The sequence below is a fragment of the Ranitomeya imitator genome, chromosome 8, assembly GCF_032444005.1.
Source record: "Ranitomeya imitator isolate aRanImi1 chromosome 8, aRanImi1.pri, whole genome shotgun sequence".
Taxonomy (NCBI): domain Eukaryota; kingdom Metazoa; phylum Chordata; class Amphibia; order Anura; family Dendrobatidae; genus Ranitomeya; species Ranitomeya imitator.
Window position 1 is genome coordinate 186,633,562 of NC_091289.1, and position 12,043 is coordinate 186,645,604.

The window sequence follows — 12,043 nt, forward strand, 5'->3', positions numbered from 1 at the left end:
AGTCTGCATTCCCTATCAGTCTTTGCAGGAGAACCTGGAGGAAACCCACACAAACACAGGGAGAACATACAAGCTTCTTGCAGATGTGGTCTTTGATGGGTGCTAACCACTGAGCTACTTTTTTTTTTTTTTTTAAGTCGCAAACTCACTCCAGTAGGGGAGGTGTAACATTTTACTTTACTACACCAAAGTATTTTGTTTAACGGTGTGTGAACTGCAACAAACATCCTGCGACAATTTGTAAGTTTAGCCCCAAATCAGATTAATTTGAACTTACGGTATATCTTACCCCCCAAAAATGACTCCATAAATGGCCCTAGTATCAAGCTAATTGGATCGTGTACTTAATTTGTTTCAAGGTGCCGACCTCTTAAATTCAGCACATCTCCCACCATCGGGGCAATTCTACGTCAGCCATAGGCTTTATCATTTACAGCAAGTTCTGCTGCAATTTATAGTAAATGTCTCAGGCTTTTGGAAGGGAAGGCCCACTTACCTCCCTCTGAGCAATGCCTACTTTTTAAAAAGTTGTCGAGAGTGGCAGGAATGCAAAAAAGTGACGTGCGCCTCAATTGGCATCTTTTTCCAGAGCGAAAACTGTCATTAAGTCTTTAGGAGCATATCCCTAGGATATGACACCAATTTAGGATGGGTGAGGATGGGTCAATCCTCTGGGGCTCCACAGTTGACAATGAAGGGTCGGAGTTCTAGTTTATTGTTACATATCTAATCACAAGTAAATAGAGGCAGCAGTGTTTCCTTGTGCAGAGAGGCGTCTGCGACCGTCACTGCACAGGGACTATTTAGAAGAAACTGGTGTCCCATCATCCTGAAGATCTTTAGTGGTCCCTAAAGTCAAACCCCCGCAGATCATAAATTGATGGCACGTAGTAGGTCGGAAGTAGTAGTAGGTAGTAGGGTCGGAACTAGAGGTGAGCAAATCGATTCACAGGACCCCGTTCCAGCGGCCAGGTCATTATTCAGTGCAGGGGTGTTTTCAGGATTTCCTTGTACTGCACAGGTGATAATTTAATCACCAACTCATTATGTGTGTAGGTGATTAAATTATCACCTGTGAAGTACAAGGAAATCCTGAAAACATGACCTGTTTGCAGCCCTCCAGGAATGCAGTTTGACACCCCTGATTCAGTGGACGCTGGAGAGGAGCCCCAAGAACACGGCTCCTCTCTTAATTAGCCGATCTGGCACGATGTCCTCTTTGTGGCGTGACGCACATAGGATGTCACTCCAAGGCGGCTTATCAAAAGAGGAACCGCAGTTGCCGGCATGTACTGTAGGTAGAGGTTTGCAGCTGCCACAAAATACTGACGTGACCGTTGCACCAGGGTCCTGCGAATGTATTCACCCATCTCTAGTCAGTACGAATACGTGTGATTCCAGTTACATTGACCATTGTGCGGTGTTGAGTACAGCCGGGTTAATGGTTCGCTCTCCATAAGATCCATAAGTCCAACATCTCTTCTTCTACTACTTTCCTGATCCATAAAAAAAAGTTTATTAGCGGCACATAATGTTTCTTGCTAATGCCGCGTCTCTTGGAGGGTGAATACATTAGGAGGAGAGTATTTATGGAAGGTTACTAATGCAGCCTTATCATTTTATAGAGCCGTTTTATTTTACTTTTCACTAAATGTTGGTAAATCAAACTCTGCAGTATTCCAGGGAATGAAAACACCATCTGGCCGCTCTTATTTATGATATTTAGCCAGTTCTCTTCCAATAAATTTCCCAAATAGTACATGAAAATTAGATTACACTTATCACTGTTCATCTTTGTCCTTAAATTTCTACGACTCTGATGCTGAGGAACGCAAAAGAAAGAGTCGGGACTCTCCGGTTGTGTTAAAGCTACAACTTCCAGCAAGCTGGATTCTCCATTTCCTGCAGTACTCCAAGATCTGGTATCTTATGTGATAATCATACAGGTGTATGGCTTATTACAAGACACAACTATAAAATATTACCATAGCGAGCCATGCAGCTCCGTGAGCAGAACATTGTCTGTTTCTGCAGAAGTAGAGAATGAAGAATTAACGTTTTCTCATGCACGGTTACAACTCCATTCCAAGACATGTATCTACTATAAAAGGGCAAAATGGGAATAATTTTTTAAGGTTGTTGTTCAATTAGTGCAAACAGGGATCGTAAAATAACATACATCGTCATAATGCATAATTCCCCTTGCTTTGGAGGCGATAGTGGCCCCTTTACCTCTTGGGCCCCTGTGCAGCTGCACAGGTGGCACCAATGATATGTCTGCCCTTGATCTCAGCTCTTTCTTGCAATAATCCCTGTCCCTAGGTAAGCTGCCTTGTGAGAGCAGGATCCCGGGTACTGACGAGTAGGGCGTCAATGGTTGTTAGAGGACAGCGTAAGTGGGGGAGCCCGCTCTCTAGATGCCTTGATCCGGCTGGTGGAGCAGGGTTGTCCTGCTAGGACTGAGTGGCCAGTATGTTATAGATGTATTCAGAAGCCATGTTGCCTTCACCCCATATAATTCCGGTCGGAATGCATTTTTCGTTCGGCGTAAGCTGATAATTCGCTGAGGTTTCACTTCCCCTCTGCCCTGTACATAAAACATCTTATTATGGTTCCCAGCTAATTATAGATGGTCACATTCTTACACCCGTGCCCCAGGTTTGGTCTGTGGTGAACTCACCTCATACCTTGGTATCAGATGACCCCCGCACATAGCGCACCAGCCTCATTCTGTTCCTCTGAATTCTGATTACCATGTGGCGTACGGCAGATTTGTCATACCAAGGGTGTCATACCTGACCCTCAACTTCTAGCAGTCGTCTTATGTAGATCTTGGGGCCAGCAGCCTGTGGCTCTGCATGCTGGGCATTGAGGCTCTGCGACATCTGAAGGGTTACAGGATGAAGACCCCCCGCTCAGTGTCATAACCTGAAGCTTGTGGGCTCCAATGCAAAAGATCCAGTGGGGCCTCCAACTATTGCAAGTCTTTAATAGTAGTGGTCTTTTCATATGGGTCAACAGCACCTTTTAGGCCCCATAAGCTCCAGGGCTTGGGTGCGATTGCAACCCCTGCATCTATTATAGTTACGACCCTGCCACCACTATAGAACTTGTCACCTGCTCCTGTGTATAATGGAGCCGCATGTTCTATAGAAAGGAGTGATGTCATCTGCTGCTGTGTATGATGATGTCACATTTCTGAGAGTTAATGGCGGGTAGGTCTAGTATTCTAGGAGACCCTTTCTATAGAACATATGATATCATATACAGAAGCCGATGATATAATTCACACTTGAGGGGGATAGGTCTAGTATTCTAGGAGACCCTTTCTATAGAACATGTGACATCATCCTATAGAGAAGCCGATGACAGAATTTGCAGTTGAGGGGGATAGGTCTAGTATTCTAGGAGATCCTTTCTATAGAACATGTGACATTATATACAGAGGCTAATAACATTATTGGTAGTTGAGGGGTAGGTCTAGTATTCTAGGAGATCCTTTCTATAGAACATGTGACATTATATACAGAAGCTAATAACATCATTGGTAGTTGAGGGGTAGGTCTAGTATTCTAGGAGATCCTTTCTATAGAACATGTGACATTATATACAGAAGCTAATAACATTATTGGTAGTTGAGGGGTAGGTCTAGTATTCTAGGAGATCCTTTCTATGGAACATGTGACATTATATACAGAGGCTAATAACATTATTGGTAGTTGAGGGGTAGGTCTAGTATTCTAGGAGATCCTTTCTATAGAACATGTGACATTATATACAGAGGCTAATAACATTATTGGTAGTTGAGGGGTAGGTCTAGTATTCTAGGAGACCTCTGTTGTAGCACATGTGACATCATATTCAGCAGAAGGTGACATCAGAACCATTAGTTGGCGACAGGTAGGCCCAGTTTGTTGGTTAGGTTTTTGACTTTGGTTCCAACGGGCAGTAAGGGCCCTTCTTACTTCCCATGGCTAGTATGAACCTCTAAAGGCCACCAGTTCTCTTAAAAGAGCAAAACTGGATTCACTTGTGGTTGACTAACATTGCATATAAGCAGATTTGTTTCATTGTAACCGCTGCAAATGGACTTTTATGAATGACTGAGCAGCAATGGTTAGATTCCCCACTGCTTAAATGCTCAGGTCACCCCAAGGAAGAATGAACATAGCTAATGAGGGGTGTAAAGACGTAAACTAGAGAGGGCTCTATGATGGTCTATATGATGCCCCAGAACAGCCTGTATACCTGCTTCACCGGGCCGCCTATGAATAGCTATAAAGCGTTTTCTCGTCATTTCCTCCGCGATCCTGCAGCTGTAATATACCCTTAGCAGCTGATTTTTCATAGTCCCATCAATTCTCACCATTTTAGGAAATTATTTCTTTTAATTAGATGTCACATTGGTGCTGCATCTGCTCCTAAAGAGACGGGGGGCTCCGCATCCGCAGACACAGAGTTGCTAAAATATTTCTATCTAATACAGTCAGTGTCACTTATCCGGAAAAAAACCTCCCAATGATGAGCATGGGCTGCTGTTATATTTACCGCAAACTGCTAATATTATCCGAGGGATCTGCTGTACTCGTCAATGACTGCTGCCTGCAATAAAAGTTGTCTAACTCCGCATCAGTGGGACAAATTCTGTATCAGAATTACCAGATTATCACATGCTCTCATTATAATCTGGGATCACTATGGTGATACATTTTCAATTAGAAAAAGATGGATAGCTTAAATAGAAATGAGATAAAGACTGTGTGGTGGCTCAGTGGTTAGCACTGTGTGGTGGCTCAGTGGTTAGCACTGTGTGGTGGCTCAGTGGTTAGCACTGTGTGGTGGCTCAGTGGTTAGCACTGTATGGTGGCTCAGTGGTTAGCACTGTGTGGTGGCTCAGTGGTTAGCACTGTGTGGTGGCTCAGTGGTTAGCACTGTGTGGTGGCTCAGTGGTTAGCACTGTGTGGTGGCTCAGTGGTTAGCACTGTGTGGTGGCTCAGTGGTTAGCCTTGCAGACTTGCAGCGCTGGGGTCTTGTGTTCAACTCCCACCAATGACAACATCTGCAAGGAGTTTGTATGTTATCCCAATGTTTGCACCAGTTTCCACCCACACTCCAAAGACTTTCTGATAGGGAATGTAGATTGTGAGCCCCAATGGGGACAGTGATTATGTCTGTAAAGTACTGAAAAAAACAAATAAAATAAATAATTTTTAAAAGATAAATGGTTATATATTCTTATCATAGAGAGCAAGAAATACAAAGTTATAGGTCGATACATTGATTGATTTGATAGATATTCAATTGTTACTAAATACAGTGAGATAGAAAAAGAGAGATATAGAACCATTGCTGATCTGTTTTAGATAGAAGTACGGTATTTTCCATGTGGTTCAGCTGAAGTTTGTGCCCTTAGGAAGCTGACAGTCCGGAGCTGCACTGATGGGCGTCTGTTGGGAGTAGTGCGGCTGGGATACTGCAGCGATCCAGTATGATTGATTTCCATTCAAGTCAGACTGACTGCAATGTGGTCATTTTTCTGAGCCATCACTGTGTGTACTGCAGCAGTCTGCTATCTGCAGGGGCCGCACTCATAGCTGGACATATTTCAGGTCCTTCCATGCAGATTCATCCGTTTTACAGCTTTTGATCTGCTGTCAGGAGGTCCAAGAATCAGAGTCCTCCCTTGTAAGCTTGTTTCCAGAGGAGAGTCGGGGTGATGATTTTTGTAACCTTTCTTATGGATGTAGCATCCGTTGTCATCTGCTTTCATCAATAAGATCGGTCAATAATGCAAGCAGCAGGAGAGAAGTGTGCTAATCTTGTGGGATGCAAATTGCCTCTTCTGAGAAAGAGGACTTAAACTCTATAGCGCCACCTGTTGGAAGTAGCGATCCTACAAGTCACAATCAACCGAGTCGTGCAATATGACTTAGGATAAAAGCCAAATCAGTATCTCAATTCGCAGACACGGTGTTTCGGGCTGTTGGCCCTCGTCAGTGCGAAGCATGAAAACTAATTTGGTTAGGTGAGAGGCTCTGGACTGGGATCTAAGGGGGTAACGTTTCTCCTTATGGAGAGTGACATACCATCTCATACCATCCGAAACACCGTGTCTGCAAATTGAGATACTGATTTGGCTTTTATCCTAAGTCATATTGCACGACTCGTTGGGTTGATTGTGGCTTGTAGGATCGCTACTTCCAACAGGTGGCGCTATAGAGTTTAAGTCCTCTTTTTCTCAGAACAGGCAATTTGCATATTATATTTCCCAGAGGAGCATTGCACGGCGAATAAACCTCCTTACCTTGACAAGCCAGAGATGGTATGTCACTCTCCATAAGGAGAAACTTTACCCCTTAGATCCCGATCTTGTGGGAGGCAGTGACCCCATATCTACTTGGCTGGACATGTTGTTAGAGAAGACAGGGCAGCAGGTGACCAGGATATTGGAGACAAGAGGGAGGTCAAAGATTAGGAGTGACAGATTGGAAGGAGTCAATTTTTCAGGATCACCGAGTATTTCAGCAGTTGAATATGTTGATTTTGTTAGCAGAAGTGACCTGTGAAGTCATGTGATGATGATAATGAGGATTGTAGGTTTCAAAGGTAGATTCTTGCTGAAAGGAGGGAAATGGAGGCGAGTATCAGACTAAAATTTACAAAGCGTCCTCCTGAAGCACCGAATGTATTAGCAGAGGAATGTGCTGATTTTTGCGGGGAGCAGTGACCTGTGACAGAGTCAGTTTATAAAACTGTTCGTATGTAACTTGATATTTAATATATAACATTACACAAAAATCCGGACTAATTTATTTGCAGTGATAAAATTTACTGTCCGGTGCGTAGACAGCCTGACATCTGCTCCGTATCAAACCGCCGTCTACGGAGAAATGCTGCTCTTGACATCATTGTTGTGTTTGCTAGAAATGCTCTCAATAATAAATAATTGGTAACATGATGCAGAAGCCGCTGACTCTCATCTAGAAAGTGACACATTTCTTTTGAAATAAAAAACATTTGTCGTTTTGTGGAAATCTGAATTGGAGTTTTTCAGTTTGTAGCAAATCGGAGAAAAATTAATAGAAAATGTACAAGTTGCGAGCCATAGGAATGCTCTGTCCCTTTAATATACAACCTATCATCCAAGAGAATGCTCTGTCCCTTTAATATACTACCTATCATCCAAGAGAATACTCTGTCTATTTGATATACAACAAGTGAGGCAAGAGAATTCTCTCACTTTTAATAGTCAATGTGTGATCCAGGAGATTGCTCTGTCCCTTTAATATACAGCATGTGAGAATAAAACGCTGTCACTTTAAAAGGGGATTCCAAAAATTATCATAAATAGTATTTCCGTCAGATATTGGAGTGTCACCAATCATGATAGGCGAGAAGAGGACCTCTGAGTTGGCTTTACGATAATATCCCATATGTTTTATAGACTGCTGGTGGTCCTCTCTTCTGCCTGCTTTGTAAGGTACAACATCGGTAAAAAGTTGACCCTAGTGTCACGACCAGTTAAAATCCCAACAGTCCAGCCCAACTAATCTAATATTTGTGTCTTATCTACACAATCTTAGATTCAGGACCTTAAAAATGGTCTTGTAGTGTCTGCCTACATACCTCTAGCAAAGGCTGATCAGTAAAAATGTCTTGTGCATCTAGGAAATGCCCATCATAGCAAGTGGCGAGAGTCAGGCAGTGGTTATTAAGCCAAGATACTTTTTGGTTATACTTTTGTGTTAATATTTATACCCCTTGTTCAAGATCATGTTCTTGTAAGCAGAGGTGCACTGTAGCTCTGCAGAGGTGACGAGCTAAAGGCCCGCGGGCTGAATCCATCCCTCCATGTCATTCTCTGTGGTTCGTGAGTTAAGGACATAAAAGGAGCTGCTCTCCACTTTCACTTTTAAGGAGAGCTGGTCAGAACCGAGTTGAAGTCTGCACAGTAGCTCAAAATCTAAGATGGCACTATCCCCATCTACTAAGTATTGGCTGCCTTCTACGTCAACACATCCAGTGCTTAGCAGAGAGGGCGGAGCAGGCACAGGGAGCGGCTGCAATCTTGGAATCTGACATGATGCAGAAAACGGTGTACGCAGTCAGCCATCGCCAACGGTGAGCGCAGTCAGCCATCGCCAACGGTGAGCGCAGTCAGCCATCGCCAACGGTGAGCGCAGTCAGCCATCGCCAACGGTGAGCGCAGTCAGCCATCGCCAACGGTGAGCGCAGTCAGCCATCGCCAACGGTGAGCGCAGTCAGCCATCGCCAACGGTGAGCGCAGTCAGCCATCGCCAACGGTGAGCGCAGTCAGCCATCGCCAACGGTGAGCGCAGTCAGCCATCGCCAGCGGTGAGCGCAGTCAGCCATCGCCAGCGGTGAGCGCAGTCAGCCATCGCCAGCGGTGAGCGCAGTCAGCCATCGCCAGCGGTGAGCGCAGTCAGCCATCGCCAGCGGTGAGCGCAGTCAGCCATCGCCAGCGGTGAGCGCAGTCAGCCATCGCCAACGGTGAGCGCAGTCAGCCATCGCCAACGGTGAGCGCAGTCAGCCATCGCCAACGGTGAGCGCAGTCAGCCATCGCCAACGGTGAGCGCAGTCAGCCATCGCCAACGGTGAGCGCAGTCAGCCATCGCAAATGGTGAGCGCAGTCAGCCATCGCAAACGGTGAACGCACTCAGTCATCCAGTGCATACGGTGAACGCACTGTCATCGCAAACGGTGAACGCAGTCAGCCATCGCAAACGGTGAACGCACTCAGTCATCCAGTGCAAACGGTGAACGCACTCAGTCAGCCATCGCAAACGGTGAACGCAGTCAGCCATCGCAAACGGTGAACGCAGTCAGCCATCGCAAACGGTGAACGCAGTCAGCCATCGCAAACGGTGAACAACGTGAACGCAGTCAGCATTAATGTTTGTTTGGTTCCATCTTTGAATTAGAGCAGATGCAGTCAGTACTTGGCATAGGAAGCAGCCCATCTAGGACTCTGAGATCTGGCACAGCTCTGAGCCCCATTACCCAGAAACAGTTCACTTAGCCCTACTACAAATGTGCAGTTCTGTTACAGCCCTAGTACCCAGTGACAGCTGTCTTCTCCCTACTACACAGGTACAGCTCTGTATAGGCAGTGTAAGCGGTTTATACCTTGTGGGAATAAAAGGACTAGAAATAGGAAAAACCCAATGTGGCTAAACAAAGAAGTAAGACAGGCAATTAACAGTAAAAAGAAAGCATTTGCACTACTAAAGCAGGATGGCACCATTGAAGCTCTAAAAAACTATAGGGAGAAAAATACTTTATCTAAAAAACTAATTAAAGCTGCCAAAAAGGAAACAGAGAAGCACATTGCTAAGGAGAGTAAAACTAATCCCAAACTGTTCTTCAACTATATCAATAGTAAAAGAATAAAAACTGAAAATGTAGGCCCCTTAAAAAAATAGTGAGGAAAGAATGGTTGTAGATGACGAGGAAAAAGCTAACATATTAAACACCTTCTTCTCCACGGTATTCACGGTGGAAAATGAAATGCTAGGTGAAATCCCAAGAAACAATGAAAACCCTATATTAAGGGTCACCAATCTAACCCAAGAAGAGGTGCGAAACCGGCTAAATAAGATTAAAATAGATAAATCTCCGGGTCCGGATGGCATACACCCACGAGTACTAAGAGAACTAAGTAATGTAATAGATAAACCATTATTTCTTATTTTTAGTGACTCTATAGCGACAGGGTCTGTTCCGCAGGACTGGCGCATAGCAAATGTGGTGCCAATATTCAAAAAGGGCTCTAAAAGTGAACCTGGAAATTATAGGCCAGTAAGTCTAACCTCTATTGTTGGTAAAATATTTGAAGGGTTTCTGAGGGATGTTATTCTGGATTATCTCAATGAGAATAACTGTTTAACTCCATATCAGCATGGGTTTATGAGAAATCGCTCCTGTCAAACCAATCTAATCAGTTTTTATGAAGAGGTAAGCTATAGGCTGGACCACGGTGAGTCATTGGACGTGGTATATCTCGATTTTTCCAAAGCGTTTGATACCGTGCCGCACAAGAGGTTGGTACACAAAATGAGAATGCTTGGTCTGGGGGAAAATGTGTGTAAATGGGTTAGTAACTGGCTTAGTGATAGAAAGCAGAGGGTGGTTATAAATGGTATAGTCTCTAACTGGGTCGCTGTGACCAGTGGGGTACCGCAGGGGTCAGTATTGGGACCTGTTCTCTTCAACATATTCATTAATGATCTGGTAGAAGGTTTACACAGTAAAATATCGATATTTGCAGATGATACAAAACTATGTAAAGCAGTTAATACAAGAGAAGATAGTATTCTGCTACAGATGGATCTGGATAAGTTGGAAACTTGGGCTGAAAGGTGGCAGATGAGGTTTAACAATGATAAATGTAAGGTTATACACATGGGAAGAGGGAATCAATATCACCATTACACACTGAACGGGAAACCACTGGGTAAATCTGACAGGGAGAAGGTCTTGGGGATCCTAGTTAATGATAAACTTACCTGGAGCAGCCAGTGCCAGGCAGCAGCTGCCAAGGCAAACAGGATCATGGGGTGCATTAAAAGAGGTCTGGATACACATGATGAGAGCATTATACTGCCTCTGTACAAATCCCTAGTTAGACCGCACATGGAGTACTGTGTCCAGTTTTGGGCACCGGTGCTCAGGAAGGATATAATGGAACTAGAGAGAGTACAAAGGAGGGCAACAAAATTAATAAAGGGGATGGGAGAACTACAATACCCAGATAGATTAGCGAAATTAGGATTATTTAGTCTAGAAAAAAGACGACTGAGGGGCGATCTAATAACCATGTATAAGTATATAAGGGGACAATACAAATATCTCGCTGAGGATCTGTTTATACCAAGGAAGGTGACGGGCACAAGGGGGCATTCTTTGCGTGTGGAGGAGAGAAGGTTTTTCCACCAACATAGAAGAGGATTCTTTACTGTTAGGGCAGTGAGAATCTGGAATTGCTTGCCTGAGGAGGTGGTGATGGCGAACTCAGTCGAGGGGTTCAAGAGAGGCCTGGATGTCTTCCTGGAGCAGAACAATATTGTATCATACAATTATTAGGTTCTGTAGAAGGACGTAGATCTGGGTATTTATTATGATGGAATATAGGCTGAACTGGATGGACAAATGTCTTTTTTTCGGCCTTACTAACTATGTTACTATGTTACTATGTTATAGACCTACTACCCAGGGACTGCTCTCTAGAGGTTGCAGAGGTAGCAGCCCAATCACCTTGACGCTTGAGGAGACCTATTGGCCCCACAATAGGTGTAGAGATCTGTTACTAATTTTTGCATGGGGTCCATCACTTCAGTTTATGTAAAAATGTAACCTTGGAGAGGTCACTAATTCCGGAGTTATAGTTAGTTTGGGTTTGGTTTCCTGCCTCCATAGTGTAACATTAGTTTTATGATGTGGTTTGGTTTGGTGCTTTGTCTGTTCACCCCTTTCGTCTGCTCTGGATTCTAGTACATTTTTTAACACTGTTTTAATATTTTGTAATAAACATTATTTTATTACTTCTTTGGTTCTTTATGTGCATTTTTCTATATATGTTCTTATGCTTTATTGCACTGGACCTTTTGTATGGTTTATCTCTCTTTAATGTTTATACCAGGTTATGACAATTTTGTCACAGTGTTTTTGTTATCTCCTTATATGTTCTAAGTTTGATGATGTTTGTAAAGCCAAGTGTTTTTTCCACAGCTCAATGTCTTTCTCTTTTCTTATGTTGCAGCACCCATAGCAGCAGGAACGGGTCCTAATTTCCCCATTTCAGATTTGGACAGTTCTTCATACTACAGTATGAGCCCAGGTGCAATGAGAAGATCGTTGCCCAGCACGTCTTCTACCAGGTAAATACAAGTGGTGCCGCTACAAGACATTCATAATATGCTTTTGATTTATTACATTTTTTTTTTCATACAGATTATTCCACTAGGTGGCGCTTTTTTATTAATATGTAATGGCTTTATGATTGAAGATAGAATATTTCGTATGA

The 12,043-nt window shown here is 43.7% G+C and overlaps 1 protein-coding gene across 29 annotated transcripts in view; it reads left to right on the forward strand.

The window, feature by feature from the left end:
- The window catches only part of NFIA (nuclear factor I A), a 500,144-nt gene that overhangs the window by 380,874 nt on the left and 107,227 nt on the right, over nt 1-12,043 (forward strand). For all 29 annotated transcript variants that reach the window (XM_069738134.1, XM_069738144.1, XM_069738151.1 and 26 more), the window contains one exon: nt 11,780-11,897. In XM_069738134.1, the coding sequence (XP_069594235.1) occupies nt 11,780-11,897 (118 nt within the window). The remainder of the gene's footprint in view (nt 1-11,779; nt 11,898-12,043) is intronic.